This window comes from Sceloporus occidentalis, unplaced genomic scaffold, assembly GCF_023333645.1.
Source record: "Sceloporus occidentalis isolate IW3139 unplaced genomic scaffold, rSceOcc1.0.p SCAF_5, whole genome shotgun sequence".
In the NCBI taxonomy this organism is placed as follows: domain Eukaryota; kingdom Metazoa; phylum Chordata; class Lepidosauria; order Squamata; family Phrynosomatidae; genus Sceloporus; species Sceloporus occidentalis.
In genome coordinates this window covers 2,621,120-2,641,527 of record NW_028316985.1, presented here as the reverse complement: position 1 = coordinate 2,641,527, position 20,408 = coordinate 2,621,120, and the positions used below count along the sequence as shown (strand labels likewise).

The window sequence follows — 20,408 nt, the reverse complement described above, 5'->3', positions numbered from 1 at the left end:
AGCAAGGAATCTTTTTAACACCTAGTATTTCATATATACAATTTAAAAGCAAATACATAAATAAATCTTATTTTGTATTTTACATCTTCTGCTTAAATGGATAATCGAAGAATTGGAGCAACAAGGGCTGCTGTTACACTGCAGAATTAATGCAGTTTGACACTGCTTTAACTGTCATGGCTCCATCCTCTGGACTCCTGGGATTTGTAGTGTTTGTGGCACCAGAGCTCTCTGAGAGAGAATGCTAAATACCTCACAGAACTACAGATCCTAGCATTCCATAGCATTGGACCATGGCAATTAAAGTGGGGTCAAGCTGCATTAATTCTGCCGTGTAGATCTAGCCAAGGACAAACTTAAGTCAAGGAATGAACTTGAGGAGAAGGAGAATTGGAAGCAAAGGCATGCAGGAGCTGTAGATTCAAGGGAGGACAAAGGAACAGGGCGAAGCAACAAGGTTATAGCTAGGGGTTTGGAGAGGGTTTCTGTCCCTCATAGGAATTTTTCCTTGGTCCCCAGCCTTCAGCATAGCAGTAAATGTTGCACTTCACTTCAGTTGAACAGTTAGAAACAGAAATCAAATAGACAAACATGCATATCTCGTCTAAACGCTATTCTTTACAAATCTAAAATTTAATCAAACAAGCACAAAAAGACTTCCTTTACTGTGAATATAGGTTTTGAAAAAATAGAAACTTATTCAAAGTTAGGTGACTTTCTGATACCTGTATTAGTCTCATCTTATGTGGATCTTACTTTAGGGTCCAACGTTTCCATCTAGACTGTCTATCCTGTTTCTTTTTACCTTTCTCGTTTTATTCCAGATTTGTTAAGTATGACCTTTTCATAGTTCCACACTGTATCACACAATCCTAGACATTTTACAACCTTTGAGCTTCAAGTTGAAAAGATAAACATCTTATCCTATAACAGTCACAAAATCTTAAAGCATTTTTTAAAAGTTTACTGTACTAGAGCTATTATACTCCCCCCCACGTAATGTCTATTATTTTATGTATAGAGTGTTTCTTTTTTAAATAATAATAATTAAAAAATAAAGTTAAATAAAGGAAATAGAAATCAAAGAGAATTCAAAGAGAATAAAAGAGGCAAGTGACTAAGCAAAGGCAAAGACAGAAAATAGAAGCGCCAAGTCAGATTAAGGGCAAAACCCCATTGAGCTCAGTCCTTGTTCTCTGGCTGCATCCGCACTGCAGAAATAATCTGGTTTGACGCCACTTGAACTGCCATGGCTCCATGCTATGGAATTCTGGGAATGGTCATTTGTTGTGTGAAGCTCCCATGCCACAACAAACTACTATTCCCAGAATTCCATAGCATGGAGCCATGGCAGTTCAAGTGGTGTCAAACCAGACTATTTCTGCAGTGCAGCTGCAGCCCTAGTTGGCCTGAGTGATAGCCCAGAGATATGAAGGTTATAGAAAAACCATTAAGGTCTCTTGCCGACTGCACAGTTCCAGTTTGTTGGACCCTCTTTTTTTTAAAAAAAAAATTAAACTTTATTATTTACATGGTACATAAAACAAATGACATGATCCATAATTCATAATATGCTCCCCCACTCACAAACAGACACTCAAAGGAAATACATTTCATTTAAATTAACAATCATTTTCGGAGATATGGAAAATATCATTAATTATATTTTTTTACTTCTTCTTTCCTGTGGTTTGACCCCTCTTTCACTGTCATGACTTCATCTTATGGCATCCTGGAATCTGTAGTTTGGCATGAGGACTTGGATTTCTGTACTCCACTCCCCTGAACATCAGCGCTATAGCTCTCTGGCAAAGAATTCTAATTCCCTCCCCAAACTACCAGTCCAATGAATCAAATCCAATAAAGCTAACTCTTGCCAAGAAACCCCTATGATAGAGTGGCCATTAGTGATGGTGGACATGATGGCATATAACAACAATAAACTGAACATAACACCAAATGTTAATTGTCTTCCAGTCATTTTCAGTCTATGGTGACCCCTATGAATGAGAGATCTCCAAGTCTTGCAAAGTCAGGGCTGTGGTTTCCTTGATGGAATCAATCCACCTGTAATCTGGTCTTCCTCTTCTCCTATTGCCTTCCTCTTTTCCCAGCATTATTGCTCTCTCATGATACGTCCAATAGCTGCAGTTTAGTCATATTGGCTTGTAAGGAGAGTTCAGGCTTGATTTGTTCCTGGAACCATTCATTTGTCTTTTCATCAGTCTACAGTATTTGTAGAACTCTCCTCCAGCACCACATTCCAAATGCATTGATTTTCTTCCTGTCAGCTTTCTTCGCTGTCCAAATTTCACAACCATACATGTAAATCGGAAACAGTGTCCAGTGTCATGGACAATTCTGACTTTGGATTCTTATCTGCAGTAGTTCTTTCATAGTTTCTGAGTCCCAGGCTTCTGATTTCTTGCCTACAGTCTCCATTTTGATTAATGGCTGAACCAAAGTAATTGAAATTTAACTATTTCATTGTTACTAACTATACATTTATGCAAACCACCTATGGTCATTGTGTTGATATTCTCATTTTTAACTGTAATCCATCTTTGACACTTTCTTCCTCAACTTTACTTAATAGTCATTCCAGGTCTTTGCTGTTTTCTGCCAGTAGCATGGTATCACCTAAATATCTTAAATTGTTGGCGATTCTTCCCCCAGTTTTTGCACCCGCTCAATTTCCTCTTGAACTTCAGCATAGAATCTCTCATTTCTTTGTCTTCTGCCTCTTTAATTGGACCATAAACTTCAATTGTAGTTATACTGATGGGTTTTCCCTTATTGATATTGTTTGGCCAGACTTAAAATTATTCCCATGATGGCTTTTACTAACTGTTTCCTCACTCTTAATGCCACTCTATTTCTTCTTAAATGTTCATAGCCTGAATAACATAATTTGATTGAAAATGCCCCATTCCTGTCCACTTTAGCTTGCTCACCCAAAGCATTGCAATATTTATATGTTCCATTTCTTGTTTTACTGAGTTTAGCTTCATGCTTCTCCAATTCCATGGTCCTATAATATGTGTTGTGTTGCTTCAGACTTTCCTATCACCTCTGAGCATGTCAACAGCTGAATGTCCTTTTGGCTTAAGTCCAGCTGCGTCATTAGCCATAGCGCTATTTGAAGTTGTCCTCTGCTCTGCCCAGGTAGCGCATTGAGTGTCATCTGACCTGGGAGTCTCAGCTTCTGGCACTGTCTCACGTTTCATTTTGGAACAATGTCTCATTACTTGGTTTTCAAGGCAGAAGGCTTCAGGAGTGGTTTACCAGTGTGTCCTTCTGTGGAGTGCTAACCAGTGTTAGCTATAGTGCCACTAGCGTTGTTGCTGAGAGATCCCCTGCCAGTGTCACCTTTTACTGCTGGTGCCCAGTAGCTTTTGGCCCATGTAGGCCTCAGTTCAATAGGCCCATAGTGTAGCGGAAAGAACCGCATGCAGATATAGGTCATCACAGTACTTTGCAACCCCCATGCAGAATAGCAACATAGGGTAACGTGTAGACAAATGCTAGAATTGTGCAACGAGCAAACCACAAAGTGCAATGTGCAATGGCCACAGAGGCAGCAGAGTAAGGCAGGAGAACAAGCCATTGTTGTTGTGCAATGTTGTGGGTTGTGCAGCAGCATTTCCACTATTGTGCCCTGAATGTGCCCACTATGCAACGTCACACTCCGTGGTTCTTCACTCCCACCTAAATTTTAAGAAGAACGTCCTGACAGTAAGAGTGGTTCGACAGTGGAAGATGCTGCTGCCTTGGAGGGTGGTGGAGTCTCCTTTGGAAGTGAAACTGGGCTTCTAGAACCAATTTTTAAAAAGCAATTGGACTTGGTTCTGCAAGTGGGCTTTTGGGACAAGTCTGCTTGTGAGCTTTCCACTCTCTTGGTTCATCATGGAATGGGGAATATAGATTGTGTCCTTTCTGCCTTATGCTATCTGCATTCTCAGAACAGGGTTCTATAAACCCAATAAGCTTTTATGCAGTTCAGCTGTGATTCCCAGCAGTGGTTCCCAAACTTTGCTCCTCCAGACGGTTCAGAGTTCAGCTTCCATAATTCCTTGGCCAAGTTGGCTCCTGGGTGCTCAGGGCTTCTGGGAGCTGAACAAATGGGGGACCAAAGGTTGGGAACCACTGACTTAGAGCATCCAGTTGGCAAAGAAGGCATGGCATTGCGTATTTAGGGATTGGTTATCAAGGGGCAGGACATCTCACAGAAAGCAAGCCTCCTTGCCCCACTTGTGACCCACAACCATACTGCTTACAACCCGTCATCTTGGCATTGTGTCCTGGTTGACAGTCCTCTCTTCTTCCCAGTTTCAGGCGATGTAGTCAAAAACCAGGAAACAGACCAGAGGGCTTCTGTAAGTGGCTGGTCAGCCCTGTTAGGGCCATGCAGATGAGAAAGGTTTCTAAGGCATCCTTCTCAAACCCAGGCAGCAGCCCAGATGGATTGGACTATATTTCCCATCACCACATGGTTTTGCTGGCTGGTGATGCTGAACCCAGTCTGCACTGTACAAACAATGCCATTGACACCACTTTAACTGCTGTGGCTCCATCCTGCAGAATCCTAGGTTTTGTAGTTTGGTCACCAGCACTCTTTGGCAGAGAAGGCTAAAGGCCTTGTGAAACTATAGACCCTAGCATCCCATAGGATGGAGCTACAGCATTTAAAGTGGTATCAGAGTGCCTTATTTGTACAGTGCTCCCGGGGGGAATCATAGAAGCTTTGCTTGACGCTCCCCCTCTGTGCCTCCTTCTTGCATCGGCAGCATGATCCACCTCAAGACAGTCTGTACGTAAGGGAGATCAAGTCCCAGGCCAGCCACACAGACAGGAAGAGTAGAGTAAAAGAAAAAAAGAAAAAAGATGTCATCGAAGAAAGGGAGGAAGATGAAAATAAGGTAGGAATGGAAGGCATTTCGTTGATTTTAAAAAGTAGCCAACACTCCAGGGAGAAGGAAGAGTGAGCTAGTGAGCTCCAAGAAGGATTAAGGGCAGAGAGAAACCAACTCAGTTCAGCCCTGTCCTTGTTCTCCAGCCTCAGAAAAAATTAGGGAGGCTAATGCAAAATGAGTGTGGCTCCAGGGAATGGATATCATTCTTCCCTAACTTTTCTTCTTAAGGGAAACGAGTAATTTTAGCAATTTTCTTCCTGCTGATTTAAAATCTTCAACAGCCACACACATTGCAAAGCCTATGCACAATTTGGGACTTATTCCCAACTTTTCTGTACAGAAACAGCATTTTCTGCACAGAAAATAATATTTATTTTAGCACAAAAATATTTAGATGCATTTCTGCACAAAAAAAGCTGTTTTACTCACAAAACCATACATGAGTTTTGCTCATGTTTGCATAAGTTTCAAAATGTGAACATTCACATCAGTCCAGGATTTTTCTCTTCAGGGTTTCTTGATGTTTGAAAAACATATTTTCAACCCTTTTTTGTGGTTTTTCCAGGCTGTGAGGCCATGTTCTAGAGAGTTTATTCTTGACTTTTCATCATCAGCTGTGACTGGCATCCTCAGAGAATGCTGGCATGGAAGAGAGTGGGGAATATATACTGTATACTGTTGGTTGAGAGGAAGCGATTTACATGTTCATCTGTGTATTGTTATGTGGTTGAATGGCAAGGCTTCAGAGTATTATCCATTTACTTAATGATCCATTGTCTGCTGGGCATTCCCCTGACCCTGGGTGGTTTTCATCTGCATTTGCTGGGCCCAGTCATTACAGAAACACATCACTGTTATAGGATAAGCTTTCTTGGGGGTAAATAATACAGCTGGTGGCCTACAGAGGAAACATCACTTGCTTTTCACTGGCATCTCCTTGCAGCAAGTCATAGCAAAGGGGCCCCATAGTGTCTCTTCCACTGCTGACACCCCAGTTCCCCATGGTTGGCTAAATGGAGTCCTTGAGGTGGGGCGTATCTGCCCTCCGCCCATGTCTGAGTCCCACGGAAATGAACTTCCAACAGTTATATAGTGCAGAAGCAAACAAAGTTAAGTAAACTGCCCAGATTTGACCCATCTCCCATCCAAATTGCTACAGGTTGTTAAAAGGGAAGTTTACTTTGTTTTGCTTTGATTGAGAGTTCCTGCATGGCCAGGGGTTGGACTGGATGGCCCTTGTAATCTCTTCCAAGTCTATGATTCTGTGATTCTACTCCTCCAATCTGTTCTCGGCTTTTTGCCTCTTCTCACCAAAACTGTATAAGATGGCCTACTGAGTACTGGTTAAACCTGATGCTACTGGACAGCTGCTAATGTTTGGCTGTACAGCTAACAAGGATTCTAAAATCCATCTTCCTGGTGACAGAGGCCATACCCATTGTACCCTTCTGTCTAGGGCATGATGTGGCTTCTAATCCGAACAACAACAGGAAGGAAAGACTTTAGCCAAAGATACCCAAACCACCAAAAAATAATAATCCAAACTGTATTACAGATACATACTAAAAATAGCAACAGGAGTCTGATGTAATGGAATGTAGCGGCAAAATAAATTGAAAATAATGGTTGCAGCCCATGCAAAAACCCAAGTATAATGAACGTCAAAACACACAATTGAACAGGAAGATAAACATCCTTGAAGCACATGTTTTCCCCAAAGAGAAACATACATAGAACACAACCAAAAGACAGCGCAACATGCGAAGTCAGCTCAGCGTGGACAAATTCTGATATCCAAAACAGGCTGCGGAAATAATCCAGTTTGTGACCACTTAATTGCCCTATCTCAGTGTTAAAAACTCCTGGCAATTGTAGTTTATTGTGGCAGCAGAGCTCTCTGATTGAGAAGACTAAATGAATCACAAAACTACAGTTTCCAGAATTCCTTAGCATTGAGCCAGGGCAGTTAAAGTGGTCTCAAACTGGATTATTTCTGCAGGGCCTGAGTTTGCAAAAATAAACCCTGTCATCTGAAACGTGTTTCACGAATGTCTTGCCCTCCAACTATCCCAATTTGGCAGGAGCAGTCTGACTTAAGCCTCAGCTGTCCCACTTTTTCAGCTGCTGTTAAAATGGCCTGGTTTCTCTCTCCTCTTCCCATTACTTTTGCACTTTGAGCTCAGTTTGCAGCAACCATTTGTCCTCAGCTTAATTCTGTTGCTGCAAACTGAGCTCAAAGTGCAAAAGTAGTTTGCACTTAGTTAACTCAACAGGGAAGAAAGAAGAGGAAGAATCTTGCCCTTCCCTGTAGGCTCAGGCAAAAGCAAACTGCTGCAGCCTCTCCTGGTTTGCCTGTTCTTCCTTATGAATAACTTTTGCCATCTTGATCACATTCTGATGTTGCTTGGTTGCAAATGTCCTGGTTTTCACCTGTGAAATGTTGGAGGGAACTGTGTATTTTCCAAATTCATTATAATTGGTGGTGGTTGTTTTTTGCATTGGCTTTTATTGACATTATTTTCATTTTATTTTGCAACTATGTTCCATTGCATCCTCCTATTGTTATGTTGTTATTGTTTATGAATTTTGAGGGGCTTGCAATCTGACAGATCCAAGGGGTGCTGGGGCAAATGGTGTTGCAGCACAGAGGTGGTGATGCTTTTCTTGACAGCTTGCCCTCTCTGCCATCTTCTTCCTCCCCCCTCCCTTTATCCTTGCAGTGTGACCAAGCCCAGCACAGTCTGCGTGAATTGGAGGGCAAGTGCCAGCTCAGCCAGACTGAGTGGGAGCAGTTGCATGAAGAGCTTCGGTTGTGCAAAGAGGAGATCGAGCGGCTCAATGGCACCATCCCCATTGGCGGACGGGTAATCCCCCCAGAGCAGTGGGGCACAGAGAAGGGCTCAAAGGGGACGGGACATTGAGACTACTGGGTTCAGCTAGAGGACCAAGGCTTCTTAGCTCTACTCAGCATCAGCCTGTAGGAACCAGGCATGATGAGCTCCAGTTTGCTTCTCTCTGAGACATCTTGCCTGGTGTGTTGACCATCAGTGGCGTCTCCAGCCCTGGTGTTACCCAGGAGTGGTGGAGGCCAAAAGGGTGCCCTTGACCCTCTTCTTTGCCACTACAGCAGAGGTCTTCTCATGAGGAGGCTTCTGCTGCTATGGCAAGCCAGGAGGGCCCTCCCAGGTGTCACCCCTCTTCTGGGGTACTACCTGGTGCAGTCTGTACCCCCTGCACCCTCTTTGTGATGCCATTGTTGGCAATCCAGGACTAAAGAGGTATTAACCCCTGACAAGAAGTAGGACTCTTGCAAAATCTGTGAGCGCATGGCATCTGACTCTATGATGGCCCTTTAGAGAAATAATCTAGAGTAGGTAAACTGCTTTTTTTATCATGACTCCCAGAATCTCCAGCCAGCATGGTGATTCTGGGACAGTAGACCAAAAAAGTAACATCTCCCAAACTAGGGGCCAGGCTGAAAAACAACTTAGTTCCCTAACAGCAGGGATGGCTATTTTCTATTATATCTGGGAGTCTCGCCATCTTCCAATTTGGGAGTTTAGTTTGCTACATAAACCGATCCCCTCACTCCATGGTCAGGTGCCGTAATAAAGTTGGCACCTTGTAGCACAGATGCTTTCCCAGTTATTGGGCTCTGTACGTCATCAGTATTTCCTAGTTTGGGAGCAGATGTGCTGGGGGGCAATGTGCTGCAGCATTGTGTACAGGTACCCTTCAAACAGTTCCATATTTCATCCCTCTTGCTTACAAAATGCATAACTCATTGATGGAATTTGCTGCCACAAGAGGTGGGGCAATGACCACTAGCTCAGAGGGCTTGAAACAGTGATGAAGACCAATTGTGGCAGAGGATAGGCCAATCGTTCACCATGAGTGAGGATGTCTCTGTGGAATCTCCACATTCAGGAGCAGTGTACCTCTAATTCCAGTTGCTGTGTAGCAACAGTGGGAGAGGACTGTTGCTTTCAAGTCTCACTTGGGAGCTTCCCTGAACCATCTGGTTAACTCATTTAGGAATTAGGATGCTGATCTACATGGCCTTCAGGTCTGATCCAGCCAGTCTCTTCTTTATGTAATTAAAATTTAAAAAGAGAGACATGCAGCACCAAGGCGTGGGATGTCAGAGCCTGCTTCATCCCCTTCGGGTCTGGACGACTGCTGCTGCCTAGAGGGTCCCCTTTTGTGGTCTAACCTCTCTCTTTTCTCTCCTTCCTCCTGCCTCCTTGGCTCATCACCCCCTTTGTGGTCTTTGTGGTGTCACCTCCATCATCCACTCCACGCTCCCTCCTCCTGGCTCCTTGCCCAGGTCCCACGTGCGCCTGACCCTCCCATAATCTCACTCCCTTTCATAGGACTGGTTGTTATAGTGGCTCTGCTCTGGTGTTGGTGGGCCGAGACCTCATCCTAACCCTGATCAGGTATTGTTGGGATCTGCTTCTTCCACTGGGCTGACACGCTTTGCTTTGCCTGACTGCCCGAGAGGCTGTGCTTTCCCTGTCCCCCAATTTCTGTTGCTTTCTGCCTGCCCTCCCTTCCTACAGTCACATCCTACCTACTGTCCTTCTCCTGAACCCACTGCCTCTTCCTTGCCCATCTCCTGTCTCAGCCTCCTTTTCCACTTCTCATGCAAGGATCTATTCCAGATAGTTGCGGTTATGCCTCTGGTTCTACTCACTTGCCAAAAAACTAGAGGATAGTAATAATCTCATAATCCCCTTTTGGCCCAAACTATGGGGCAGTACAGACTGGTGTTTAAATGCTGCCCCTTTTTGTTGCGCAGCGTTACCGCAGCAAGCAAATGGAACGGTAACACTGCACAGCAAAAAAGGAGCCGCCTAGAGTGGCTCCTTTTTTGCAGCATTGTAATGCCTGCGTTACACCCCTTCCTTGCTGCGACGTGTGGGTGATCAGACACCCACATGTCATCCATATGCCCCCCATATGGGTGGTGCCGCTGAATAGTGGTGCTGCTGGCACATAGTGTGCGGTCCTGAGCCCTACTATCGCCGCCAGGACGTCATGTCCTGGCGGTGTGTATCAGGCTGTATACGAGGTGCTAAATGGGAATCATAGCCCCAGGAGTAAGAGAGATATCTAAGGTTTGCTAACTTTGGCTAAACGGTTTTAATACATATTTTAACATACTATACACACACACACACACACACACACACACACACTGGACCCTTGCGTTACACAGGGGATCTGTTCTGGACCCCGCCGCGTAAGGCGAATTCCGCCTATGCTGGAGCCCCATTCACTTGAATGGGGCTTGTGTGCACGCCGCGCACGCCCCCATTCATCTGAATGGGACATGCCACCCCTTGCATCCCGCGGCTTGAGTGTGTAAGCTCAAAGCCGTGTATAATGCGGGTGCACTGTATATATACACACATAAAATCTCATAAATAAAATAATAATAAAAAAGCGGAGGGTAGTAATAATCTTACGCAAGCAAAATTATGCTCAAATTTCTGCAGCATAGACTCCAACCATACATGGAGAGAGAAATCCCAGAGGTTCAAGCAGGATTCAGGAAAGGAAGAGGCACCAGGGACCACATTGCAAACATATTATGACTAATAGAGCCCACCAGGGAATTCCAAAAGAAAATCAGCATGTGCTTTATAGCAAGGCCTTTGACTGCATAGATCATGATAGTCTATGGAACACCCTTAAAGACATGATGGGAGTGCTAATACATCTAGATAGTCCTAAAGAGGAATCTTTACTCAGGACAAGAAGTCACTGTCAGGACAAAACAAGGAGAAACAGAATGGTTCCCACTTGGCAAGTGGGTCAGGCAAGGATGGATCCTTTGACCCTATCTGTTCGATTTGTATGCACAACATACTATGTGAAAAGCAGGCTTGAACACAGAAGAAGGAGGAGTGAAAATATGAGGCAGGAATATCAACAATCTAAGGTATGCAGATGACACAACGCTACTAGCAAAAAACATCACAGACCTAGAGAAACTACTAGGGAAGATCAAGGAAGAAAGTGCAAAAGCAGGCTTTTATTGAACATAAAGAAAAGAAAGATAATGACCATGGAGAATCTATACAAATTTAACCTAGAAAATGAGGAAATAGAAATAGTGAGAGTTCTCATACCTGGAATCAAACATTGATCGGAGCAGGGACTGCAGTCAAGAAAGCATAAGAAGACTAAGAATGGGGAGGCAGATACGAAAGAACTAGAGAAGATCCTAAAATGTTAAGATGTACAACTGAGCAAGAAAGTTAGAATCGTATAAGCAATTGTATTCCTATTACCAAGTATGGATACAAGAGCTGGACAGTGAAGAAAGTGGATAGGAAGAAAATCAACTCCTTTGAGATGTGATGCTTGAGAAGAGTGCTGAGGACAAGCAAGAAGTCAAACAAATGGGTGCTAGACCAGATCAAAGCAGAAACTTTTCTGGAAGCCAAGATGACTAGACTCAGGTTGTTGTACTTTGGCCACATCATGACAAGGCATGAATAATAGGAAAAGAAAATAATGGTAGGAAAGGTGGAGTGAAGCAGAAAGAAAGGAAGACCACATGCCAGATGGATGGACTCTATTAAGGAAGTCATGGGTATGAATTTGCAGGACCTGAGCAGAGCAGTGGAGGACAGGGAGCCTTGGACATATCTCATCCATGGAGTCGCCATGGGTTGAGATCAATTCGGTGGATAACAACAAACAACAACTAATAATAATAATAATTGTTATTATTCACTAAGTTATAGCAGCTTCTTATCAGCCAGTTGTGGTTACACCTCTGGCTGATGCCTAGGTTTCACCCATTTGTCAAAAAAAGTGAAGGGGAATTATTATTATTATTATTATTATTATTATTATTATTCCCTAACTTATAGCAGCTTTATACCGGACAGTTGTGGTTTCACCTCTGGCTGAAGCCCAGGTTCTACCTACTTGCTAAAAAAGTGGAGAGTAATAACAACAACAATAACAAATACTACTATTATTATTTACTAATTTAAAGTAGCTTCATGCCAGACAGTTGTGGTTGCACCTCTGGAGGAAGCCCAGGTTCTACCTACTTGCTAAAAAAGTGGAGAGTAATAATAATAATAATAATAACAACAACTACTACTAATACAACTACTACTACAACAACTACTACTATTATTCACTAATTTAAAGTAACTTCATGCCAGGCAGTTGTGGTTGCACCCCTAGCCAAAGCCCAGGTTCTACTGACTTGTCAAAAAGTGGAGGGGAAATTATTACTATTATTCACTATGTTATAGAAGCTTCATACCACTTTAATAGTTGTTATGAGCCTCTCTAGTGTTATTCTGGGGTTTGTAGTTTGATGAGAGATGGGGTACAAATCCTGGGATGGAGCCATGGCAGTTAAAGTGGTATGAAAGTGATATATCTGTGTAGTTAAGATAGATCCCAGGTCAAGAGTTTGGTTATTTTATGTACCACACCTTGCTCACTTTCCAGCATGTCTCTCTGAATTCTTCACCCTTTCTTTCTTTCTTTGTTACGTTACTATCCTAATTTTCCTCCAAGGCCCACAATGTGGCCTACGTGGTGGTCCTCTTCCCCACTTTTTAAAAATCCTTACAATACCCCCATAAGGTAGGTTGATGGGGGGGCATTCCTTCCTTCCTTCCCTGCCCCTGGGGTTGCTGTTCCATTAAGCAGAGCCTTTGAATGCTGCACAGAAATAAAGATACAAGTGCCACAAGATGGCTGTTGTCAAAATTATTCCGCCATGCATTTCATTGGCCCTTAGTGTGGTTCAGTTAAGCATAATGAACTTTGATTGAAGCCAGAAAAGGTTGCCCATTAATGGACCCATTTTTCGGGGGTTAATTCTGAATGGGTCGAGGGTCCACAGTGCTTCCAAACACATGGCGAGTTTTCTGTGATGTGAATCCGTCACGCAGAGGGGTTGCTTGCAATGACTATTTTGGCCTTTGCAGCATATTATTAGGAGGAGCTAAAATTCTGGCATTCTGGAAGCAAAAATCCACTTTGGCTGCTGGATTGGCGCCAATACAGTAACTTTGAGCTCATCATTACGTCACAGGTTTAATTCTGCATGCAAAGGAATCTTATAACACCTTTGTGGTTCCTTTCACTCAGGGTGCATTTGCATCGTAGAAATAATGCAGTTTGACACCACTTTGTCTGCCAAGGCTCCTTCCTACAGAATCCTGGGATCTGTAGCTTGTAAGGCCTTAGGGCTCTCCTCTGGTAGACCAGGTTGAATACCTCACCGAATGACAAATCCCAGGTATTTGTGGCATTAGTAGGCAGCATCTACACTGCAAAGTTAATACAGTTTGACACTGCTTTATCTGCCATGGCTGTATTCCATGGAACTCTGGGATTTGCAGTTTGGTGAGACCTCAGGGCTTTCCTCTGACAGACCAGGCTGAATAACTCACAAGAGACAGATCCCTCAGTATTCTGTAGGATTAATGGGGTGCATCTACACGGCAGAATTAACAGTCTGACATTGTTTTAATTGCCATGCATTTTTTGTTAGGGGAGGCTAGAGACCTTGTAAAACTACAAATCCCTGGATTCCATAGGATGGCACTACAGTACGCCATCCCTCCCCCCAATCATAAAAACAGTGATCAACCTATAAAAAGAGATTAAACATCAAAAAATTTAAAACTGTTCAATAGGAATACACTAAAAATTCGGCCAGATTAGTGCAAGAAATGAGTCTTCCTCGGGGGGGGGGGGGGGCAGAGCTATGGTATCAATCAATTTTGATATCTGTATCAATAGAGGGGAGGCAAGTCTAATGGATCTAATGGATCTAACGTAGTCTGGAAAGGCCTGCCAGAAGAGATCCTTCTTAATAGCAGTAGTGTCAAACTGCATTATTTCTACAGTATGGATGCCCCCTCAGTTAGTCTCAAAGGTGCTCCAAGATGGCTTTGCATACCAATTATTCCAGACTAACACGGCCACATCTCTGAGGTTTAATTCTGGTTGCATGTTGTGGTGGTGATGTCGGCGAACAGGATACATATAGTTTGGACTTTAGGAGAAGAGATGTTGAAGGCATGGGATGCTAAGGGAGAGTAAACATGCATAGCAAGTGTGGGCAACTAGAGCCCTGGTGGCGCAGTGGTTAAATGCCTGTACTGCAGCCATTCACTCAAAACCACAAGGTTGCAAGTTCAAGACCAGCAAAAGGGCCCAAGCTCGACTCAGGCTTGCATCCTTCCAAGGTCGCTAAAATGAGTACCCAGACTGTTGGGGGCAAATTAGCTTACTTGCTAATTAGCTTACTTGCTGTTCACCGCTATGATCTTTGGAATAGCGGTATATAAATAAAACAAATTATTAATTATTATTATTATTAACTATGGAAGGCCAGGGGCCACCTTGGCTTGTAGAGACCTTGGAAGGCTGCATCCACCACAGAAATCCCAAAAACATTCCCCCTCTGATGCCAGCTAGTTGTGGGGGGCATTCTCACCATTTTTAGCCCTCCTGGGCAATTTTAGGTCCAAGGCAGACCTTTTTTAATTACAAGAAATGAGCAGAAGTTACTTTCTGTTTGGTATTGTGTGCTTCCATGTCATGTCTGACTTATGGCAACTGTGTTATGGTGTATTCTTGGCCAGATTTGTTCAGAAGGGGTTTGCCATTGCCTTCTTTTGATGCTGAGAGAGTGTGACTTGTCCAAGGTCACCCAGTGGGTTTCAGTGGCCAAGTGGGCTTTCACACCCTGGTCTTCAGAGTCATAGGCTGCATCTGCACTGCAGAAATAATCCCGTTTCACACCACTGTAACTGCTACAGCTCAGTGTTCTAGAATTCTGGGAATTGTAGTTTTAGCCTTCTCTGCCAGAGAGATCAGCAAATACAGATTTTATAGCATTGAGTCATGCATGGCAGTTAATGTGGTGTCAAACTGGATTATTTCTTCAGTGCAGGTGCAGCCAGAGTCCAACACTCAAACCACTACATCACACTAGCTCTCGAGCTTTTCTTTCTACTTTCTCTTGTTTTTTTAAAAAGGGCATCTTTTGGGCCTAAATTGGCCCAAAGGGGCAAAAATGTAAAGAGAATTGATTTAGGCACTGGTGGATGGGATGGCCTTTACTGGGAGGACTGGAGTCCCAGATGTAGCATAGGGCAGCCTTTCCCAACTGGCACCCTTGGGATGTGTTGGACTATAACCTCCATAATCTTCCAGCCAGTGCAGCTGTGCTGGTGAAGGATGATGAGAGATGTAGTTTGACACATCTGAAGAATGACTAGAGGAATCAATACGACAGTGAGCTGGAAATGAAAGTAACATTGCCTTGAAAGTTTGCATAAACTGTATTTCTGTGGCCAGTTGGTTGGCCCAGTGAAGGTATAGCACTAATATGGTTTTTACATCCAATGCACAAGGATATAGGTGGATCTAAAATCCATATTAGTGCCATACAGGGAATTAGGAATTACGGGGTGGCTGTAATTCTCTGCAAAGAAAGGAAGGTGCATTTTGACCCAGAGTGTAATAACATAGTCTTTCTACAGAGCTAAAGAGGAAGAATGAGGAAGAAGAAGCTAGCAATACCTTTGAGGCTGATTTATTGTAGCCTGAGCTTTTGTGAAATCCACTTCTTCAGATGCACTGATGGAGTATAAAGTTATGTCACAGATGCTTAAGCTCTATAGAGCTAGGAAGTTCTCCACTAGCTGCACATACATTCAAGTATGTTAGATCAGTGCTCCTAACATCAGTCTTGCAAGGTAGGCCTTGTATTGCAGGTAGGGAGCCAACTCTTGAGAGGAGTGGCTTGCTTGTAAGGCCACCTGGCCTGTTAGCAGGTGATTTGAGAATTTGCACCAGGTTCCTAAAATCTTCACCTGCCTTAACCACAGTGCTTTGCTTGGTTCTGGTCTTAGTGGCTTACTGCACAGGAAAAGTCGAGTTCCTTATGGATTAATCTTGAGTTTCCTGTTTCAGTGAATAGATCTAGGTTAATGGTGACACTTGAACCGTGGCTTTGCTGGATTCAACCTCATTTTTAAAACCTCTGGAGAGTTGTGATTTTTTTCTTCTTATTTGGACTGGTGGAACATGTGTGTGTGAATTTTAGCGGTGGGGAGTAGCATGGGGCCATTGAAGGAGAGTTTTCTCTAGTTCTTCTAACTAAAGCAGAAGGGAGCACAGTAGAGGACAGGATGGAAGCCGACTCTGTGCTGCCATAGTTTCAGGAGCAGAGAGCTATGGTTGAGGAAGTAATGCACTTCAGTGGCTCTTAGCATGGTTCAATCAACTCTAATGCATGGAAGGGGGATTGAGCCAGGGTGTGTGTGTATGTGTTACAGGGCCCCATCACTGACTTCACTCTGTTCCCCTCTCCTTTTTGTGCAGGTCCCAGCCGGAGGGATGAGACCTTTTGCCCTGTTTGTCGTGGTGGCCGGGGCCTTGTTCCTGTACCCCTGCCTGAAGAGATGCAGCCACGGTTGGATGGCCACCTGAGGGGGAGCCTCTGTGTCCCCTTCCCCTCACAGAGAGGACCACACATGCCACACGCCCTCCCCACACACCCTTCCCTGTTGTGCAAACTGAGCACTTTCTCTCTCCCCACCCTGCACCCCAGCCTGCATTGTGGAGGCTGGAGTCTAGGGAACCAGTCCCCTTGACCTTTAGAGGGTCCATCATGGATCTCAGCCCCCACGCTGGACAGTACCCTCTGTCTCTTTTTATCTCCTGTAGCAAAAACCCGCACCCTCTCCTTACCTTTCTTTGGGTTTTCACTGAGCCTCATATGGAGGAGACAGGGTGGGGTGAAAGGATGAGGTGGCATTTAGGTTGTACAATGGGGCTTCCAGCCTGATCCTGGCTCCCTACCCCTTTTGCTCATAGGAAACCAGAGAAGGGAAGAACACTCCTTCCTCTAGTTGCTCCTTTAGTGCTCCAAGCTGCCATGTTGCACCCAATCTGGATGTGCTGGGAAAGGTTGGGTCAGGACCGAGGAAGGAAGAGAGGTGAGAGTTTGGAACCGAGCCCCCTTCTGAGGTTCAGAAGGGATGCTCAAGCTCAGGAAAGAGCAGAAAGCCACGGCCCCTTGACCCCTGCATCTTCTTTTCCCTCCCCGGAGACCATTCCATGCCACTCCTTTTGGGTCAGCCCAAAGGGGGCGATCGGGAGCAATACCTGTTTCACAGCACTACCCTTGCAGGATGCTGATTCTTTCCATCCACAGCAGTAAAACACTGACAATAATGCAGGGGATCAACCAGCATATGGGGCCAGGGAAAATCCATGATTTCTCCTCTCTTTTTTTGGCAATATTTAAGGCCTGTTTTAACACTGTGAATGGGACCCATGTGAGCAAACCTGGGATGCTCCAAAGTGGCCAAAGGCAAACAGAGCTATGCGTGTACCTTGCTTTATCTAGCCTACTTCCTCTCAAAAGTAACTTCCAGATAGTTCCATCTTTCCCAGGAACAGGCCGCTGCCTCTCCCAAGCCCCTGAATCTATGCATCGTGCCCTCATGTCATCTTCTCATTTCTTGTCTGGCTATCCTGCCTCCCCAACTTGCTCCTAGCCTTAGGAAATACTCGTAGGTCAGTGCATATGTGTGTGTGAACGTGGTCTTTGCAACTTCAAGGCTGGCAGGCCAGTGTGGGACTGCTAGAGAGATATAGTTGGGTTTGGGGAGAGTTGTATTGTGAAGACCCGCTTGGGGAGTCATGGTGGTCACCGTTTGAGTTCCTTTCCAGCGATTGATTCCTCCCAGCCCACCAATCGCAATGGGGAAGGAGAGTGACAGCTTTTTGGACCATGGTGGCATAGCCTCTGGGACCCCGTGGGCATGAGATCTTAGCCCTGCATGATTTATTTGTGCCTGTGTGTGTCTGTCCGAGGGTGCTTGCTCCATCACTGAGCAGTCTGCTCCCACCTTTTTCTGTCTCTTCCCTCGAACTCTGCTCCCTGTTTCCATCTGAAATGGGGCAGATCACTTTTAAGAAACGAATCTTAAAAAAAAAAAAAAAGATACCGGAGACTCTCTGTGGATCTTTGTCTTTGTTCTATGTTGTAGCTCAGTAAAAAAGAAAAGAAAAGATCTTTATAAATACCTCTGTCTCTTGTCTGTTCTTGTTCCAATCGCCTCTTTGTCTCATCAAGGAATGGTCAAAAACAGTGGCGGATGATGCCTTCTATATTATCCCATTGGCCTGAACGCTGGTGGTGTCTTATGGATACTCAAGTCCCCCTAAGGATGTGGTTGGACATTTCTAGCTAATGAACGTCATCAACCAGCTCAAGGTGAGGTATTAGGTTCGCACATCTGGGGCCACTGCTCATGGATATGCATTGTGCATGGGCATTGTACTTAAATGTATGTTACCCAAAACGCTGGGGTCCTGGGAGGGCACCCACAATTGACTTCAGTGGAGGAGTTGGTTAAGTTCAGTAGGTAGCAGCGAGAGGGCTTTGAGTAATGCTTTAAAAGCTGGACTTCTAGCCTATGTACGATGGCTCCAAACCACGAACTCCAAACAGCAAATTCTAAATTAGTTTTTAAAACAGCAAGGGGAAATTGTGAATTCGATCCTACAGGGCTCCAGGTTGACTCAGCCTTCCATTCTGTCATAGGTTGGTAAAATGAGTACCCAACTTGTTGGGGACAATTGGCTAATGCACTGTAAACCACTTCGAGGCCCAGCAAATGCAAATGAAAACCACTCAAGGTGAGGGATTTTCCTGGCAGACAATGATCCCTAATTGAGCAGACCCAAATCCTCCTTGCTTATCCTCCCACCCAGAGGCCAACAACAGAACAATACACAGATTAATATGGAAATCACTCTTCCCAACCTAGAGCCACACAGTGTGTGTGTGTGTGTATATACACACACCCCACTCACTTCCATGCTAGTTGCCAACATTCTCTGAAGATGCCAACCACAGATGCTGGCGAAACATCAGGAGCAAACATGGCCACATAAACCAAAAAAATCCCCAAAAAACTGCACATTAAGACAGTTGGACAGTTGATGAGGGATTGACCTGTGTGTATGAAATCCCAAAGCCAGTGTGGTGTAATGGTTTGAGCATAGGACTTGGGCTCTGAAGATCAGGGTTAGATTCCCAGCCCAGCCATGGAAACCTGCTTTGGGCAAATCACACACTGTCAGCCCCAGACTGCAAAGAGGGACCACTGAATAGTCCTGCAAGGGTGAAACCAAGCTAGAAGGCTCTGGAAGGTATCTGTGAGTCACTGGACTATACTCGCTGTCCCGTCCCAGGTGGATAGAGGAATGGGATGGGTTCACACCAGGCCTGCTTGCTGGGACAGCCAAAAAAGTCACACACACAAACACCACAACTATCTCCGTCTTCTCTGCCTTTTGGGAGCAGAGAAGGGACTTGGGTGCTCTTTTGGGCCCAGTGCTGGGCCGAAAGAGACAGGGTCAGAAGCACATGTTGTTCTCCTCTGGAGCGGCACATGCCGTGTGTCTTACTCACCGGCCTTTCTCCAAGTCGGAGGCCAGGTGCTCCAAGAGAGAGAACCTCATCGGCTATATTTAAGTGCCAGACTCACAGAGACATGGGCCATGAGCCAACGGTCTTGGATCCAAGCCATGCTTCTTTTTTAGCTTCCCTAGAGAATGGAGAGTGGCTGTATTTTTGGAAGATGAGATTGGAGTAGGAGGAAGAAAAAGGATTGCTCTGAATAGTGGTCTCTTTCTATTCCGGGTTAGGAATGGATGGTTTAGGGGGAGATGAAAATTTCTCCTAGCCAAGGATTGAAGCCTCCAAAAAGCCAGGTGGCGGGCTAGGGATGTGTTTTTTGGTCTTTGTATAAAGGATCTTATATGAAAAGACCTGATAACCCAATAAGAAAGAAACATTCAAGCCATCAGATGAGGACACCCCATAAGGGACAAACTTTCTGGCCCTTGAATAAGGAACATCCCATAAAGGGCAAGAGCTTTGACCCATAAATAAGGGACAACCTGTAAGGGACAAGCTTTCTGGCACTTGACTATGGGACATGCTATAAGGGACAAGCTTTCTGGCCCTTCCATTAGCTTACAGTTGTGTAAACTACTTAGACACTGTTAGTTCAGTATGAAGTGGCATATAAATGAAGCTGTTTGTTTGTTTGACAAGCGTTGTGGCTCTTGAATAAAGGACATCCCATAAAGGGCAAGCATTTTGGCGCTTAAATAAGACACACAATACAAGAGACAAGATTTCTGGTCCTTGAATAAGGGACGCACCGTAAGGGACAACTTTCTAGCACCAAATAAGCAACACTTTTATACTAAGGGACACTTGGCAACCCAATAATAATAATAATAATAATAATAATAATAATAATAATAATAATAATCCTTTATTTATAAAGCGCTGTAAAATAATGGATATGTTTTCCAGCTCTCAAATAAGGGATGCTTCATAAGGAACAAGCTTTATGACCCTTAAATAAGGGACAAGTTTTACAGCCCTCAAATAAGAGGACAAGC

The 20,408-nt window shown here is 44.3% G+C and overlaps 1 protein-coding gene across 5 annotated transcripts in view; it reads left to right on the top strand.

Annotated features, from left to right (window-relative positions):
• LOC149311554 (coiled-coil domain-containing protein 136-like) overlaps positions 1-17,990 on the top strand; it is a 45,578-nt gene extending 27,588 nt beyond the window's left edge. For 2 of the 5 annotated variants that reach the window (XM_089527370.1, XM_089527367.1), the window contains exons 7-9: positions 4,788-4,919; positions 7,634-7,777; positions 16,299-17,990. In XM_089527370.1, coding sequence (XP_089383496.1) covers positions 4,788-4,919; positions 7,634-7,777; positions 16,299-16,406 — 384 coding nt within the window. In that variant the 3' untranslated portion in view covers positions 16,407-17,990. Of the gene's footprint in view, positions 1-4,787; positions 4,920-7,633; positions 7,778-9,240; positions 9,353-16,298 lie in introns of all 5 variants that reach the window. The other 3 variants (XM_089527368.1, XM_089527369.1, XM_089527372.1) reach the window with 3 other exon arrangements.
• Positions 17,991-20,408: the final 2,418 nt, after the last annotated feature.